The sequence below is a fragment of the Phocoena sinus genome, chromosome 12 (genome assembly GCF_008692025.1).
Source record: "Phocoena sinus isolate mPhoSin1 chromosome 12, mPhoSin1.pri, whole genome shotgun sequence".
NCBI lineage: Eukaryota > Metazoa > Chordata > Mammalia > Artiodactyla > Phocoenidae > Phocoena > Phocoena sinus.
Window position 1 is genome coordinate 50363449 of NC_045774.1, and position 19741 is coordinate 50383189.

At 38.1% G+C, this 19741-nt stretch overlaps 2 protein-coding genes across 6 annotated transcripts in view; one reads left to right on the forward strand and one right to left on the reverse strand.

Moving 5' to 3' along the window:
• CEP57L1 (centrosomal protein 57 like 1) overlaps positions 1–16456 on the reverse strand; it is a 107745-nt gene extending 91289 nt beyond the window's left edge. For all 3 annotated transcript variants that reach the window (XM_032651598.1, XM_032651600.1, XM_032651599.1), the window contains exon 1: positions 16108–16456. The gene's annotated coding sequence lies outside the window, so the exon portion shown is untranslated. The remainder of the gene's footprint in view (positions 1–16107) is intronic.
• Positions 16457–16748: 292 nt separating this feature from the next.
• SESN1 (sestrin 1) overlaps positions 16749–19741 on the forward strand; it is a 106067-nt gene continuing 103074 nt past the window's right edge. Inside the window, exon 1 of one of the 3 annotated variants that reach the window (XM_032651113.1) lies at positions 16749–17855. In XM_032651113.1, the coding sequence (XP_032507004.1) occupies positions 17577–17855 (279 nt within the window). In that variant the 5' untranslated portion in view covers positions 16749–17576. The remainder of the gene's footprint in view (positions 17856–19741) is intronic. The other 2 variants (XM_032651116.1, XM_032651114.1) reach the window with 2 other exon arrangements.

The window sequence follows — 19741 nt, forward strand, 5'->3', positions numbered from 1 at the left end:
CGGCAGGCAGACTCTCAACCACTGCACCACCAGGGAAGCCCTCCTGGAGCTATTTTAAATTAAGACATTACTGGAGCTTTGCTTAGACTGAGACGAAGTCCTAAAGTTCACAATTCTCACCATGTCTTGAGACTATTTCTCCAATCTATAATATTTTTAACTTTTACAAAGCCATCAGCTGTCATTAATTTAGCATTAGCTTAAACATATTTGTTAATTATAGCTAGTGTGATTTAATTAAATTGCTTTAAGAAACTTAGTTTTATTTTAGCAAGGTCTGGACACATCTGCCTTCCTCTGTAGTTCCTTAAGAGCAGAGACCATATCTTATTCATTATTCTATTATCCACTGGCCTTATTAAATGATAGTCATTCAATAAGCATTTGTTGCACTTGATTCAATTAATGTAGAAATACATAAAACGAAACACATCTAAGGTTAATAGTTAACAAACATTTATTAGTATATGTAATGCATACATTCTACTTCTCTGAAATCCGGATTCAACTTTAAATTATATTTGGCAACATTTTTTCTTTCATTGTGGTACATAAAGTAATGCTGTGCCTTACAATCTCTGGTATCTTAAATTCAATGAATAAAGTCTTCATAAAACCATACACTGAGAACATTTTTCTCATGCTACTAAATAAGTAAATGCGAAGTGCTGATCATGGATCTCTACAGCTGCACAAAGATGTGAGGGGCTATCCCCTATAGGTGGCTCCTCTGCTCTATTAAATCAGTGTGTTAGGTCTTTGAGGCCAGAACTTCACCTTATTCATCTCTGTATTTCTAACATGTGCTCTCTAGGGGCTCAATAAAGATCAGCTAAATGAATAAAAACATTTGGCTTGGAGGAAGGGAATGATTGGGTGACAGGGGATGAGCCACACTGTAAAGGAAGAAAACAAATTATAAAGATAATGTGACTTAAGAAATAAAAAGAAGGAAATATACTTATTATTCTAAATATTTAAAGATTATAGATCTACAACTCACTATGGTTTATACAGTATTTATCAAAATGTGTCCTACAGAATACTAGTTTTATAGGATATTAATTAGAGTTACTCCATAAATTAAACAGATTTCCAGGCAAATAAAATTAAACTAATTTGGGGAAATTAGTAAAACAGCATTAACCAACTTCTTCACCAGCAAATTTTATCAGTATATTTAACATTCTACTATCATTTTGAATTTTTCAAAATAGAGATAGAGCATGTATCTCCCAAACTTATTTGCAACAGAAAACATTTTTGGGGGTCCTCCTGAGAAATCAGCGTTCCACAGAACAGACTTCAGGTAATGTCTATATACAGAATCTTCAAAGCAGCTCTACACGGAAGACAGTTATCAAAATATCATGAGATAAGTAATTGATAACAAAATAACAACTGGTAACAGAAATAAAGAGAAAATTGTCTAAAGCATCCATATTGCATACATAGAAATTCATATTTCCAGTGGAGGAGGGTAAAGGAAGAGAAGTAAAGAGACTGTCCTATAAAACAAGGGTTAAAGATTGTAGTATTCATGCATTTAAGTTCACTTGATTTAGTAAATAACTACTCTGGTATATCTGACTAAATGGTACCTCAGAATTGTAGTGTACCTTCAAAAGTACCTGACAGAATCATAATATAACCAAATTATTTGGTAGATACTATAATTTTTCTCATTAACACAACTCATGAAATAAGGAGGGTTCATAGAAGAGACAGTAAAATTGAGTAACAGAATTCAAACAACTGGCATAAAATTATTTTAGAGCAAGAAACAGAATTTGTCTCTTATATGTTCTAAATGAATAAAGTCTAAAAAAAAGAACATATCACAAGAGAAGTTTCACAGCCATTATCTATCCTTTTTTGAACAGAATATAAGGAAATATAATTAGGTTCAAACAAAATGAGAAAAGTGAGGAACATTAAATACCTGGGGTCAGAGACTCCTCCAAAGCACTGCTACTTACTGATGGGCATTACATTTGGATTTGCTGGTATGGTGGCAATAATACCGAGTTCTAACTAGTCCTGTGACCTAATCCTAATTAGTAGCTTAACTTCTCTACAACTTTCTCTCTATATAAAATAAAAGGGTTGACTTAAGTAATCTTGAAGTTTTCATCTATTTCTAAAATTCTAATAAAAGGGAAGCAAATTTACAAACATGTTGAAATGTTACTTAAGCTTTTGCCATAAATCTTGAGTTTAGAAACACTGGGATAATGTCAAATAAAAACTTGTAAGTCCTTAAATTTACTATAGAGTTTTAGTAATCAAAGCAGTGGCATAAGGAGAGACAAACAGACTGATGAACAGAAAAGAGTCCATAAACTGACTCTGGTACATATAGGAATTTGGTATTATGAAAAAGAGGGCATTTTCATGGGGGAAGGATTAACCAGTCACAATTTGTGCTGAGATAACATACTACCCATATTGTAAAAAATAAACATATATCTCCACTCCATGCCAAAGACAAAAATAAATTCTAGCTGGACTGAACACCTACATGTAAACAACAAACCAGAACTCTTTTAGAAGAAAATATAGACTATGTTTCAGACTTTGGGTAAGAAAGATGTTGTAACAAACAAGACAATTTACAACAAGGAGAAGGAAAAGGGATTAAAAACTGTACTAAAATTAAAACTTCTATGCAACAAAAGACACAATTGACAAAGTTTTTTTAAAAAGCAACATATATAACAGATAAGAGATTAGTATCTGAATTACAGAAACAACTCCTATTCTACAAATCATTAAGAAAAAAAAAACCAAACAGCTCAATTAACAAAGGGACAAAAGATATTAACAGTGGTTAACAGATGAGAAAATATGAATACCTAAAAACCAAAAAGGTACTCAACTTCAGGAAATACAATGTAATCAGGAAAACACAAGTTAAAACAACAGTGAAAAATTATTTCATACCCATTAGGTTGGCATAAAAACATGTCAATATATAACAAGGATGTGGGGAGATGAAAATTTTCACACACTGCTGGTGGGAGGGTAAACTGATGTAAAATTCTGGAAGACAATTTGAAAGTTCTGATGCTGTATATACTCTATAACTCAGCAATTCCACTTCTTAGTACTTATGAATGAACCCTAGAGAAAATGGCATATGTTAATTTGGAGATATGTATAGTGATGTTCATTGTAGCCTTGCTTGCAATAGAAAAAAATGAAAAAATAAATATATATTAACAGGGAAATGAGTAAATTGTCATATTCATACAATGAAACACCATAGAGCAGCTAAAATTCAAAAGCTAAATCTACACTTAGCTACATGGATAAGCTTTGAAAAATATATTATTGAGTGAAAAAAGCAAGTTATACAATGACATATCATAAGATGTCTGTTTTGTAAAATTTTTTTAAACACAAAGACAATATATTACATTGCCAAGGGCACTTCCACCACACACGTAATTTTTCCTTCCATTATAAAAAAATTAAATTAGACATTCTCTAACACCATATACAAAAATAAACTCAAAATGGTTTAAAGACCTAAATGTAAGATCAGAAACCATAAAACTGCTAGAGGAACACAGAGGTAGAACACTCTTTGACATAAAATGCAGCAATATTTTTTTTTCTGATCTGTCTCCTAAAGCAAAGGAAATAAAAGCAAAAAATAAACATTGGGACCTAATTAAACTTAAAAGCTTCTGCACAGCAAAGGAAACCACTGACAAAACAAAAACACAACCTACTGAAAGGGAGAAAATATTTGCAAATGATATGACCAATAAGGGGTTAACATCCAACATATATAAATAGCTCATACAGCTCAACATCAAACAAACAACCCCATTAAAAAATGGGCAGAAGAAATGAACAGACATTTTTCCCAAGAGGAAGATGCTCGGCATCACTAATCATCAGAGAAATGCAAATCAAAACCACAATAAGATATCACCTCACACCTGTCAGAATGGCTATCATCAAAAAGAACACAAAAAACAAGTCTTGGTGAGGATGTGGAGAAAAGGGAACCCTTGTACACTGTTCATTGGAATGTAAATTGGTGTAACCACTATGGAAAATGGTATGGACGTGTATCAAAAAACTAAAAACAGAACTACCATATGACCCAGCAATGCCACTCCTGGGTACATATCTGAAAACAAAAACAAAAACACTAATCCAAAAAGATACATGTACCCCAAGAGAAAAACAAATACTGTATGATATCACTTATATGTGAAATCTAAAAAATACAACAAACTAGTGAATATAAGAAAAAAGAAACAGGCTCACAAATATAGAGAACAAACTAGTGGTCACCAGTGGGGAGAGGGAAGGGGGAGGGACAATATACGGATAGAGGATTAAGAGGTACAAGCTATTATGTATAAAATAAGCTAGAAGGGGACTTCCCTGGTGGTGGACTGGTTAAGAATCCACCTGCCAATGCAGGGGACATGGGTTCGAGCCCTGGTCTGGGAAGATCCCACATGCCGTGGAGCAACTAAGCCTGTGCACCACAACTACTGAGCCCGTGTGCCACAACTACTGAAGCTCACACACCTACAGCCTGTGCTCTGCAACGAGAAGCCACTGCAATGAGAAGCCCGCGCACCACAATGAAGAGGAGCCCCCGCTTGCTGCAACTAGAGAAAGCCCATGCGCAGCAACGAAGACCCAACGCAGCCAAAAAAAAAAAAAAAAAAAGCTAGAAGGATATATTGTACAACATGGGGAATATAGCCAATATTTTATAATAGTTATAAATGGAGTATAACCTTTAAAAATTGTGAATCATTATATTGTACACCTGTAACTTATATAACATCGTATATCAACTATACTTCAATAAAAAGATTAGATTTTATAATTAAATAAATGAAGCAAGCAAGCAAATGAAGCAAAATATTAACAATTTATCCATTCCAAGAGGTAGGTAAAAGAGTTTTATTATATTTTTCTTATTTTTTGTTTGAAATATTTAAAGTTTTTAAATGACACAATGACACAAAATTTTAATACCTTACCTCTATATATGTATATATTCACATAAAATATGTGGATAAGGAAAATAAGAGTAGGAAAAAAAAGAACGAAGCCAGCAGTGAGATTGGTCTATAAAATTTGTCACAAATTGTGTGTGTGTGTGTATATATATATATATATATATACACACACACACACACATATACAGTGAGTCGGCTCACAAATATTTAAATAAGGGCAAAATGAATATAGATTTTGTTTTTGTTTTTGTTTTGCGGTACGCTGGCCTCTCACTGCTGTGGCCTCTCCCGCTGCAGAGCAAGGCTCCGGACGCGCAGGTTCAGCGGCCATGGCTCACGGACCCAGCCACTCCGCGGCATGTGGGATCTTCCCGGACTGGGACATGAACCCGAGTCCCCTGCATCTGCAGGCGGACTCTCAACCACTGCGCCACCAGGGAAGCCCTAGACTTTTTAAAAAAAACAATAAATTGTTTAATCTATTAAAGTATGCCAGAAATACTGGAGATTTAGACATCCAAAGCATATTATAGTAAATCTGGTAACATCAAAGACAGAGGAACTGGAGAAAATATTAAAAGAGTAAATCTGATTTAAGTGGTTCATTCATTTATTCTTGAGAGACAGAAGCAAAATAACACACAAAAAAGAAAAAGAATTCTTTTCTGAGAATAGTATGTATGACAGTGTTTCAGAAAGTAGGTGTTTTAAGGCTTAAAAGAACATAATTCAAATCAATTTTGTTACAGACACCTTAAAAATAAAATCTAAAGATTCAACATTTAAAAGCCTTTATGATTCATCTGGGCAACACATAAACACCAAGGTACACATATAATAAACAACTGGTTGATAAACTATTTTCCAACAAGCCAAAGTAAGAAAAACCAAGTATTTCAAGGCAAACCTATTCACGTTACTAAATGGCAGATAATTAGGAAAATTTCCTTTAAAAACAAAATTGAAGTCAGTCAAAATATAGGGAGATATTTAAGGTTCAGATGGCTTCATTGTTTCACAGTATAAAAGAGTGAAACTATTGGAGAGAAACCACAGGTGGATTTTTGCAAGCCTGTATGACTAGGCAAAGTAGCAAAGAAATAGCAATGTGAACAATAACAGGGTGTATTAATTGAAGTAAAATATTCCTAATTGTAGGAAGTCTCCCCAAACAATTTGCACATACAGCACTCAGCCAACTGCACATGTTAACAATAGATAACAGTAGAGTGGCACTAAAATGGAGCTGTTAGTCCAGTCTCCTGATGTGTTTCAGATAAAGCTCTCCCTGGCCCCATCTTTGGGCTGACTTCGAGCCTCTCGCTCACAGAACAGTTTTGAAGAACAAAACTTATATAGTTGTGAATATTCAGTATATTATTTGTTTTTTTAAAGTTTCTGTCACCTTTTAATATTACTGATCAAAGTAATTAAATTTCAGATCCAGCAGAAACTTTCTTAACATATAAATGAATCTAGGCACAGATCTTATACCTTTCACCAAAAAGACCCTAACTCAAAATGGATCATAAACCTGTAACATAAAACACAAAACTATAAAACTTCTAGAAGATAACATAGAAGAAAATCTAGGTGACCTTGAGTCTGGCAATGACTTTTAGGATATCAAAAGCACAACCCATGAAAGAAAAACTGACAAGTTTGCCTCTATTAAAATTAAAAACTTCTGCTTTGCAAAAGACACTGGCAAGAAAATGAAAAGACAAGCCACAGACTGGGAGAAACTATCTGCAAAAAACATATCTGATAAAGAACTTGTGTCCAAGATATACAAAGAACTCCTAAAACTCAACAATAAAAAAAAGAACCACTCAGTTTTACCGACCTGGAGAAGTTCTTCTAAATTCCATAATATCTATTTACTTTATTTGTGGCTAGAAAAACAAGGTAGACATTATAAAAGTAAGAGCTCTGAATTAAACAGTATAAAACTGTACCACATTAAATAAAATTTTATGTGATTGGTAATTATATTTTCTTGAAATATACATTCTTTACATTTTTTATATCATATAGATACATTACAGATGAAATATGGTGTTTTTAAAAATTTCTATAACAAAGCTGGACATGGAGTCCTTGCTCAGAAATATAGTAATCTCTCATTTTGCTGTTTTATGAAAAATCATAATTGCCATATTTTTACTTATGGCAACTTTCCCCAATTAAGAAGCTTAAAATATAAAATATTATTAAAGCTAAGTTGTAAATTTGGGAAAAATGAAATATAACTCAAGGATCTCATTATAAAATCTTAGAGAATGCCAACAATAGTAGCATTATACAAAATAACACTTTTCAGTTCAACCACAAAGCACTTCATAAATATTTCATTAATATCAATCAAGTTGAAGGACAAGTATTATTTTACATAAAGATGATCATTTTGATGATACTGTTTCTTTCATTTTTATTTTTTATTACATCTTCATTGGAGTATAATTGCTTTACATTGTTGTGTTAGTTTCTGCTGTATAACAAAGTGAATCAGCTATATGTATACTTATATCCCCATATCCCTTCCCTCTTGCATCTCCCTCCCACCCTCCCTATCCCACCCCTCTAGGTCACAAAACACCAAGCTGATCTCCCTGTGCTATGTGGCTGCTTCCTACTAGCTATCTATTTTACATTTGGTAGTGTATATATGTCCATGCCACTCTCTCACTTTGTCCCAGCTTACCCTTCCCCCTCCGCGTGTCCTCAAGTCCATTCTCTACATGTGCATCTTTATTCCTGTCCTGCCCCCTAGATACTTCAGAACCATTTTGGGTTTTAGAGTCTATATATGTGTTAGCGTATGGTATTTGTTTTTCTCTTTCTGACTTATTTCACTTTGTATGACAGATTCTATCTAGGTCCATCCACCTCACTACAAATAATTCAATTTCATTTCTTTTTATGGCTGAGTAATATTCCATTGTATATATGTGCCACATCTTCTTTATCCATTCATCTGTCGATGGACACTTAGGTTGCTTCCATGTCCTGGCTATTGTAAATAGAGCTGCAGTGAACATTGTGGTACATGACTCTTTTTGAATTATGGTTTTCTCAGGGTATATGCCCAGTAGTGGGATTGCTGGGTCATATGGTAGTTCTATTTTCAGGTTTTTAAGGAACTGCCATACTGCTCTCCATAGTGGCTGTATCAATTTACATTCCCACCAACAGTGTAGGAGGGTTCCCTTTTCTCCACACCCTCTCCAGCATTTATTGTTTGTAGATCTTTTGATGATGCCCATTCTGATTGGTGTGAGGTGATACCTCATTATCGTTTGGATTTGCATTTCTCTAATGATTAGTGATGTTGAGCATCTTTTCATGTGTTTGTTGGCAAACTGTATAACTTCTTTGGATAAATGTCTATTTAGGTCTTCTGCCCATTTTTGGATTGGGTTGTTTGTTTTTTTGTTATTGAGCTGCATGAGCTGCTTGTATATTTTGGAGATTAAGCCTTTGTCAGCTGCTTCATTTGCAAATATTTTCTCCCATTCTGAGGGTTGTCTTTTTGTCTTGTTTGTAGTTTCCTTTGCTGTGCAAAAGCTTTTAAGTTTTATTAGCTCCCATTTGTTTATTCTTTTTTTATTTCCATTTCTCTAGGAGGTGGGTCAAAAAGGATCTTGCTGTGATTTATGATACTGTTTCCTGAGTGCCAACTGCTAATCTAAAACTTTATATTATCTCATTAAATCTTCACAACAGCCCTGGGAAGGCAGGTACTATCTTCCCTTTACAGGTAAGAAAACTAAGCCTATTTCATCTCCCACATTCAAAGTTAGTGAGGTTAAATAACTGACCAAATTCACACTGCCAGTAAGAAGTAAAGTTGGGATTCAAACCCAAGATACTGTGACTCCAAGGTCCATGCTCTTCCCACTATTTGAATCTATAGCTACATCTCACAAAGAACAGTTAGAATTTCACGTACAGAAGGTGTTCATAAGCAGTACTGGTCATTGTTCACCTGAATGACTCATAAGTCCCTCAAACAAGATGATTAACATGTGCAAACCTGGACTCAGTATCTTTCCATCCAAGACTGGTCTTCCTAATATATTCCCTACTCTGATTAATGGAAGGAGTTACTCCTTACCATCTGGATAGTAGTCCCCCAGGCATTTCCTTTTTTTATCTCCATGATCCAAACAGTCACCAAATCCCATTGAGTCTACCTGCTAAACATCACCCTTCTCTCATCATCACTCACACAGTCCTTCAGCTACTATCCTATCTCTATCCCTCGCTGTTCAGCCAAACTTCTTCAAAGAACAATCTATATTCCATGCAGGTTGTATGCTTAAGGGCAGTTCTTAACGGCAGCTTCTTAATTATGCTGCTGTATAATTAGTGCCAATCATAGAGCTTGTCCATATTAGGTTTTCAATAAATACTGGACAAATGAATGCAAATATCAGGCTTTCATTCCTCCATTCCCCTGTAAGTACACTGAAAAAGGTCATTTTCTGATAGGAAAATGGCACTGCCTTCTTTAATAAATAAAACTCAGATCCTCTGAGGTTGACAATGGAAGAAGAATCTCTACATGCAGAAGAGGAACTTATGAGTTAAATCTACAAGCTCCAGTTCTTGTCCTTAATATTCACTTTCCCCTTGGAGATCTCATTATCGCTGTCCCTCCTCACTGGCCTCACTGGGAGAAGGGTGCTGCTCCCCTTATAATGCTAGAGCCTTGTTAGATCTATGATTATGACTCTTTCCCCTATATATCTTGATACAGCAAAGATAAAGTTATGATATTTAAATAAGACTTTACCAAAGCCAGAATATAATAAAAGAGAAGAAAGCACAGACACCAAAAAAGTAACCAGGCAGTGAATCTTAAAAGTTAGGATTTTCTCTCTGGGGCTTTTAGGCCCTGTTCTATCATAGTTCCTGATCTACCCTCAACTGGTGAGCACTATTTTAGCACCTACCACCCAAGAATCCATGCTTACCATATCCCCTCCTTAAAGACTAAACCTAGGAAAGAGAACCCAGAAGGATCCACAGTTACCTATCCCCACTTAAATCCTTTTATCCAAGTTGTAATTTCCTGATCTGGAACATACATTTTTGGTAGAGGTGAACAAGAGAAATGCCAGCCCTTTAGGAGAGACTCTCCTATCTTCAGGGAGCAGCATGGCTTTACCCTAGGCCAACCCAAGTCAATCAGTCTTTATCTCAATACAGCATAGTAATTCAATATTAATACGGGAATATACACCAGATGCATATATTATAGGGTAACAGAGACTACCTACTGTCAAACCATTCAGTAACTTTAGCCTTCTAGACATTTTGGTAGCATTCTCCATATTGACTAGTCATTTCTTCTTGAAATTTTCAACTCTGGTTGCCCATTTCCTGGTTATTTCCTTCCTTCTCTGGTCAGTTTCAAACTACCGTGGCTCTTATTCTGCATCCTCACCATAGCCAATTGTATTTGCTCCCATGGTTATAGTATAACACTAACATAATGGTTAAGAGTAAGCTTTGGATCAACTCTAGCATTTCTTTTTTTCTTTTAGCTATGTAAGGGCCAAATAATATAAGTGCAAAGCATTTAACAGACTGCCTGAACCGCAGTAAGTACACAGACATGTTAAGTTAAAAGCAAAATAAAACAAAATACTCTAATAGGCTGATAGTTATAATACATCTCTAGCTCAGACCTCATTGTTGAGCTTAACATCAATGTACACCCCTATGATATGTGGGACCTACAAAAACTTAGAAATAATATTACCTTCAGAAGGCTAAACTATAAATCAGTACATAATGGACCAGAGCAGATATATGCAAAGTTAGCTTATAGAGACAGAATGGCTCTAAGACCAGAGACTAGGCTACAATATAAATGTTTTAACATATTTAAAGACAGAATGTTTTCATCAAAAAGCTGTTAGGAATAGAAGAAGTTAACTCAGATGGGCAGAAATTGGAGGCAATTTAAGCTCTACTGTAGAGGTTCTCAGAGCTTAATGCTATTAAGTGACCACAACATACATCTAATTTCCTTTGTTGTGATTCCAAGCTCCTAAGCAACCTGATTTCTCATATAATCTTCCTACACAGAAAACCCCTTAGTATGAAAATCAGTATGCTATCTACTTGACAAATATCTCAAAGTATATCAATAAACTGGCATCCTGATAAATTCATCAGTCAAGCGTGTGTGTGTGTGTGTGTGTGTATGTGTGTATCTCACAAACTCTGGTGCATGTAGAAAGATTGTGTTTGTAAGTGCACAAGACTTAGAAGCCCTGTTTTTCTTAGTTAATTCATCAATGAATTTCATAGTGAAAGCCTCTTGTCAGAGACCAGCCAGTCAGCTTTTTCCTTGACTAGAGCACTATTCATTTAAAGCATAAATGAATGTAGAGGATAGTCGCGCATATTTACGTAGAGTATAAAGTAGAGGATATCCTCTACTTTATACTCTACGTAAATATGCGCGACTATCTTATAACAGGATGAGACATGCAGGAACATGGTAAAGATATCAGCAAATCCAATTTCATGAGGGTGAGCACTACAACTCACTAGCAATAAAAGTTTTGCTCTCTTTTTTTAAAAAATATTTATTTATTTATTTAGGCTGTGCCGAGTCTTAGTTGAGGCACATGAGATCTTCGTTGTGGCATGCGGGAGCTTTAGTTGCAGCATGGGGGAATCTTTTAGTTGTGGCATGAGGACTCTTAGTTGCGGCATGCATGTGGGATCTAGTTCCCCAACAAGGGATCAAACCCGGGCCCCCCGCATTGGGAGCGCAGTCTTACCCACTGGACCACCAGGGAAGTCCCAGTTTTGTTCTCTTTTAAGACTAATTTTCTAAAATGTTTTCATTACAAAATACCCTCCTCCATCCATTAATTATCTTGTGTTTTTGTAAACAACAGGTAAATATGCAACACTTTTGAAAATTCTGACATTACATTTTTCTTCCATTCATTCTTTCGTCAAGTATTTATTAAGTTCATTCTGTCAGACACTGTACTCCAAGCTGAAGATGTGCAAAAATTGGCACAGCTGCTGCTCTGGCCTGCTTAAGCTTTAGAAGTAGATACACTTAAGTCAAATTATCACACTGACAATCGTAAAACTACATTTGTAACTTATTAGCAAGTAAAGTATACAGCACAATAAGAGTATGCAATAGGGGCATTTAATCAGATCAGGGAAACTCTCAGAAAGCGATATTTCAGCTAAGATCTACAGGAACAGGAGTCAAAGACTAGGCTAGAACAGTCTGGATAAAGAAAACAGTACCATACTCACTGTCTCTAGCTCTTCTCCTACTCTCTCAAATAAAACACTCTTCTGGCTTTTCTACCCTTTATCACACTGAAACTGCTCTCAAGATCCTCAGTGAGCTCCACATAACTGTATGCAGTGTATCCTCATCTCACTTGACCTAGAGCAGCATTTAACATAACTTAGCATTCCTTCCTCCTCAACCACTTTCACTTGCCTTCTAGGATGCCACACTCTAGGTTTTTCTCTCGGTTCACTGGCAAATCCTGCATAGTTGCAGATAAATCCAAATCGACCCAAACTCCATGGAGTGCCTCTCTTTGTGATACCAGCTATTCTCGGTGTTTATCTACTATCAAAACACTACTATGAAGCTTAAAATTATATCTATAGGCAGATCTTTACCCTCATCTCTGGACTCATTTATCGAACTGCCTGCTCCACACCTCTACTGTAATGTCTTGGAGGCACCTCAAACGTAACACGGCCAAACTAAACTCCTGATTTACCCTGCTACCCCAACACACAAATCTGGAGACTTTCCCATGACACTGAATGGTAATTCCCTTCTAGTTGCTCAAGCTAAAAACTTGTAATCATCTTTGACTCTTTTACTCTCACACCTTATATCCAATCTGTCAGCAAACCTGTTGGCTATCTTTCATAATATATCCAGACTCTGGCCTCTTCCCTCTGCCTCCACTGCTATCACCCTGGCCCACTACCACTACCATCTTTCAACTGGACTATTACCTTACCTTCCTATTTAGTGTCTCTGCTTCTATGCTTGCTTCTCCATGGTCCATGATCAACACAATTTAAAAGAAGTAATCAATTTAAAAAGTCAGATCATGCAACCCATCTACTCAAAACCTTCCAATGGCTTCCTATCTCAATCAAAAAGTCAAAGTTCTTTCAATCACCTACATGACCTCCATCCTCTGTGATCTCATGTTATTCTCCTCTCCTGCCACACTGCTATTTGTCAAATGTGAGGACCCGAAGGCCTTTGCACTGGCTGTTCTCTTCACAGAAACGTTCCTCCTCCAGGCATCTGCATGACTTACTCCTCCTCCTACTTCTGATCCCCTCAAATGTCCCCTTCTTGATTAGGTCTTCTCTGACCACCTTATTTAAAAGTGAACCTTGCCTCCCAAAACCTGGCACTCTCCATCCCCCTTCTGAGTTGGTTCTTATTTTTCTCCACTGCATTTGTCTTCATTTACTATACATGTCAATATTTATTGTCTATCTCTCCTTAGTAGAATGTAAGATTATGAGAGTAGGGACTTTTGTACATTGTGCTCAGTAGTATAACCTCAATGTCCTGTTATATAGTAGCCACTCAACAGATATTTGTTGAGTGAACAAATGGATAAAAAGGAATATGAGAACCAGTGACTGAAGAAAGATCTGTATGGCTGAAGCACAGATAGGTGGAGACTGGTAGACTAAGTGAGGCTGGAAAGGTGGAAAGGGACAAAATGACATTAGGCTTTATAAAGAAATTTTGCCTTTAAGATTAAGGCAGGACATCACTAAATGGTTTAAAGAGAAATCTGAATTTTGAAACAGTTATTCTGGCTACTGTTTGGAGAACTAATGGAGAAAGGCCAGAGTGAATAATCACTATTGCAATGGTCTTGGCAAGAGATTATGGCAGTTTAGAAAAGACTGTGCTTATGTAGATGCACGGAAAAGGATGGATTTGAGGGATATTTGGGAGATAAAATTGATAAGGCTTAATAATAATTTGGATACAGAGGTATGAAGGACATTAAGAAAGACACGGGTTCGAGCCCTGGTCTGGGAAGATCCCACATGCCGCAGAGCAACTAAGCCCGTGCACCACAACTACTGAAGCCCGCGCGCCTAGAGCCCGTGCTCCACAATAAGAGAAGCCACTGCAATGAGAAGCCCGCGCACCGCGACAAAGAGTAGCCCCTGCTCGCTGAAACTAGAGAAAGCCCACACGCAGCGACGAAGACCCAACGCAGCCAAAAATAATAAATTTATTTTAAAAATAATAATGCATAGATTTCAAATTTTCATCATAAGTGGATGGTAGTGCCTTAAAGTGAAGTAGGGAACACTGGAAAACAATCAGATTCACAGGTGATAACCATGCATTTGGTTTTAGGCATGTTGAATTTGAGGTACTTTTGAGATATCCAAGAAATATCAAGAAGATGTATATAAGAAAGCTGAAAGGTGAAGCTAGATGGAGCTATACATTTAAGAGTCATAGGTGGTGGCAAAACCATGGCTATGAATGCGATCATATTCAATTACATAGCAAAAAGGAGACTCGGACTTAAGAAACTACCCTATGGGCTTCCCTGGTGGCGCAGTGGTTGAGGGTCCGCCTGCCGATGCAGCAGACACGGGTTCGTGCCCCGGTCCGGGAAGATCCCATATGCCGTGGAGCGGCTGGGCCCGTGAGCCATGGCCGCTGAGCCTGCGTGTCCGGGGCCTGTGCTCCACAACGGGAGAGGCCACAACAGTAAGAGGCTCGTGTACCACAAGAAAAAAAAAAAAAAAAAAAAGGAAACTACCCTACCCTTTGTGGGCTGGACAAAGGAGGATGAGCCCCTCAAAAAGAAAAAAAAAAAGGAATGGCTTTTTTGGTTTTTGAAATCATACTCATAAGAAGTTCTCATTTTTTAAAATTCTGATTTAAACCAGTAACATTAGAATGTCAAAGGCTTTCCAAATTAAACCAATTCATCAGAACTATAAATCTGTTCAAGGATAGATGACTTTCAGAAACTATCTGGAAAATTCACAGTACCTTTCTCTTTGCTGCTTCAAAGTACATCAATACACAAAAAGCTATCCCTCTCAAAATATGTATGATTTTGGCTTATTGCAGTTTCCTGAAATTATCTTCTCTCTCTCACTCAGGGCCTCACCATATGCTGTTCTTTTGGCCCTCTTTCCCTGAGATGAAGATTTCCCTGACTTCCCAAGACTGGGCTTGGGAAGCCCAGTGATAGCTGGGCTCACCCCATTGGGATGATAGCCATCCCAATGATATAGTACTATATGTTTAATGTGTGTACTGTGTAGTATGTTTAACCATTAGTTTAACTAGATAACAGTCTTTTCCACTGTTGTATACTTAGTACCTAACAAGGCTAAGTTTTAAGAAACATCTATTCTGCAACGTGAAGGATTAAAATCTAATTTGGTTTTCAGTCCATTGACAACACTTCAAACGTCGACTTTCCTCAAGAGGAATGACTTTTTAAAATCAAACAGTAATTTGTAAACAACTCATTGAATCTTTAAAAATACTAAATTTTGGAGATTTTTATATGTCTTTTTTCATATTGTATCCTTAAAGCCTACAAAAATTCATATTTAGGAATACCGGGGATTCTTTCTCCTTTAGTCTCATACAAAAGGGATTTGACAACTCTCTTTGAAAGCCTGGCTTGCGGTGACATTTGACTGAGCAAATAAACCACACCCCTGTGCAATGGCAAACAAAGGTGAAATTGCATAGGGGTACCTAATCCATGCCGCGCGAGCCCACTTGAGAGAGCAGAAGCAGAGGCAGCAGCGCGGAGCAACCGGTTCCACAGCATCCTCCTTGCCTGGCCTTATGCTGCACCCTCCGACCCTCAGGATAGCAACCATTTCCAAATTCTCGCCTCAACGCGCCCTCGGGATTGGGCACCCGGACTAGTCCTTCCCACGCAGATTACTAACAGAAGTCCCTGGACTAAGGATACAGCCCTAGATGGCTTGGTTTCTAAAATCCCAGAGGAAATGAAGGAAGGAAAAATCCTGTCAAAGGAAAAGTGGCAACCAAGCCCGCAGTGCTCACCAAACCGACGCTCTCAGTCAATCTCCGTCAACGCTAACCGTTGGCTCGCAGGCCGCCACAGGCTACGTCGCAGTGGCTCACGGGGGCGGTAGTTTCTTTCGCAAACAGAACGCGCCGGGGGCACCAAAACTATACTTCCCAGAAGTCAATGCGAGTACGCCCTGCCTTCTTAAACCTGGGTTTAGCGTAATAAAGAGACCGTTTCTATTTTTAGGCTGACCTTAAATTTAGATTCAAGAACTTCCAGGTGTACGTCTGTGCTACACTCTCTGCCGTGCTTGTGTACTTCAGCTGTCCCTTATTTTCCTTTCCCCTTGTTCAGGCCAAAGAACCCAAACCTCAGAGCACCTAAAACGCCCCCCGGCGCAGCTTAACTGCCTTTTCAGGCGCATGCGCGCTGCCCGCCGTCACGCAAGCGTAACGGCCGGCAGCGGTTGGCGGCCGCGCGCGGACTTGGGGTCTGGAGGTAGCCTGTGGGAGGGCGGGGTTTTTTCCAATGGCTTTGCCTCCGCGGGTCGCGTCTGCTTGGGCGGGGAACAGGGCGCAGGGGCGGGGGCGGCTCCTCATTTGTGCCGGGCGGAGAAAGGGGAGGGGCTGGGGGTGAGGACCCCATCTTCCCTCCCCGCTCCCGCCCTCTGGGCCGAGCCCCACCGATGGGGCTGGGCGAAGGGGCGGGCTCTGCGCCGTGGGCCCAGCTGCTCCACCAGCTTCGCTGCTCAGCCCCGCGCTCGGGGATTGCGGGGCCGCCCTGTGCCTGTCTGGCCTGGCGGGTGGTGGGCGAGGACGCAAGGATTGGAAAAGAAACGGCGTCTGCCCGGGGAGTCCGGAACCGGCAGGCCGGAGACGCTTTCCCCCAACGCCACCACCGAGACAGCGGCTGCACGAGGCTGCCGACCCCCCGGGAGCGCCAGGGTCTCTGGCCGCCGGGGCCAGCAAGCCAGGGTTCAGCAAGCCTTCCCAGCCAGCGCCTGGCCGGGAGGGAGGAGTTGCGGAAGGCGGGGACTGGTGCCGGAGGAGGGGCGGGATGGGAACGCTCCCGAGAACACCGTGGCTGCACAGACAAAAAACACCGAATGGCTGGTGAGCGTTCAGCTGTTACCAGCCTTTTTGGGCAGAGTACGGGTTTGACAGCTCCACAACGTGAGGATATCCGCTGACGCCGAGAGACGGAGGAGAACACTTTCCCGACACTGCCTGTCCAGCAAAGCCAGCGCTGTAAGGTTTCAACTTTGCAACTTTTTTTCTCAGTCTCTGACCAGAAGACTGCCCCTCCGGGCAGAAGGAGAGGGCGAGCTCTATCTTGTAGATCGAAGACACTTCTGCCTCCAAATGTCACCCAGACGTATGTTTTCATGACGATTCGAGTTCTCTGATTTTATTCTTACATTTCTCGTTTTAAAAAATGCAAAGTGCTTTGGGGGACATGCTGAAAGGTAACTGAAGACAGCAAAGAAAAAACTCCAATTGTCATGGCTGAAGGAGAGAATGAAGTGAGATGGGATGGACTGTGCAGTAGAGATTCAACTACTAGAGAGACAGCACTGGAAAACATTAGGCAGATCATTGTGAGAAAAACCGAGTGTCTTCGTTTGGTGAAAGAGACACCTTATCGTCCAGCAGACGGCCTTTCAAATGCTGTTTCTTTGGATGGGTTGAATAAGCTTCTTGCTCATCTGCTTATGCTTTCTAAGAGGTGTCCCTTTAAAGATGTAAGAGAGAAAAGTGAGTTTATTCTGAAGAGCGTCCAGGTAAGAAATAGCATTATAAGTACAACTGTTTATCTAGTAATGTGAAGTTTTACTTGCAGATATACACTTTGTATTTGCTTCAAATAGGTTGTTATAATTTGAACCACTCAACATCTTAAATTTAGACTGTTTTGTAAAACATTGAATTTGGGGTTAAAATTGGACAAGGTGAACTAAAGTAAAAGTAATTTTCAAATACAACTAAAGTATTGTCTTTCTAGAGAGTATTAGCAGAAATGCATCATTCCTCCATTGGGAGATTGGGATTGACATATATACACTAATATGTATAAAATAGATAACTAATAAAAACCTGTATAAAAAAAATTTAAAAAGAAATGCATTCATCCTGGGCAAAATATGTGAAAATTACAGTTAATTACAAATAAATACTTACTTTTCCTTATATTCATTTTTATGTGTTGTTGGGAAGTGTAGCCAGTATGCTTTTCACATTGCTACAAACTGTTCTCTGTGGAAAGTTTCACGTTTAAAACCCTCTAAAATGATAAAGAAATATTTCCTAGTCAGCTTGTTCGAGATAACTGGTGAAACAATTTCCTCTTGTTCTTAAAAACAAAGCAAAAAACCCGAGAATCTGTTCCCTAAATGCAACCTTTTTTTCCTGAAAGAATTATATAAAATAATAAAAGCCCATGTTATAAAGGAGCTGACATCTGCAGATTGAAGAATTGGATTCAGGTTGAGTGAATGGTAGACTGTTATGGTCAGTTACTTAACTAGCTTTCTCTGTGTTTGCCTAAGTTGTTTGATTCTTTTTTTTCACATACATACCTATTTAACTTGTGAGTGCAAAGGATAAAGGATGTTATAGTTTTCCTCCTGTTTGTACATATTCAATTTATCTTGTTTTATTAGAAGATTTATTAGAAGGGAAGGATTTTTAGATATTAAGAATTGTCAGAAATGGTCTTTAAGCTTATTAGTCTAAATTACTCAATCCACATGTGTTCAAAGTCACAGTATGAGAAGTTTTTTAAATTTATAATTTACTTGGGTATATGTGTAAGCTAAGATGAACAGTTTTTCTATTCTGGTTTGAATTCAGTTTAAAGCAACAGAAAAATAATGTGTATAAAATGAAGACTCTAAGATCTCTGGATATTTCTTCTCACAAACACTGTGGAAACAATAGTTACAATTTATATTTATCCAGAGTTACTAGAGAGGAATTATTCTAGTACTTGAAGTTTACCTCTTTGAGCATCAAAAGTTATTTCTCTATCTCTTAGTGTAGTGACTACAACAACTGTTTTTTTCATAATGGGGTCATCATTATGCACATCAAGTACATACTCTTGTACAGCTGAGGGTGGAATGTATATGTAGGACTGTATGATACATTTTGTTTGAATTTGTGTGTTCAATTTTTACAGTCTTTCTTTTCCTTACCTTACTGTTGGTATACTTCACTTCAGTCTCTTCCTGAATCTTTTATTTTGCTACTTTTTTTATATTAGAATGGGAAACCAGATAACCAGTTTTGTTAAGAGTTAGATTGAAAACAGAAGTAATTAGGTTCTGGGGAGTACAGGGTCAAAGGACTAACATAATGGTAAGTAAAGTGGTACTGGTGTCAGACCTGGGCTCAGGTTCTCCTCCTTTATTAATATACTGCATACCCTTGAACGAGTTAAGTTACTTGACCTCTCTTAAGCTTGGATTTCCACATCTATAAAATGGTAATAATAATACAGAGGTGTATTACTATAATAAATAATATAAATTATGATAACTGAGATGTAAAGTGCCCCATATGTAGTGGATGCTGCTCTCCCCTTTCATAAAAGAAATACACGGACTGTGTGATATGTATTTCAAGACTCATTCATCCTGCAAAAGGATTCAAGAATCTCTACTGTGAA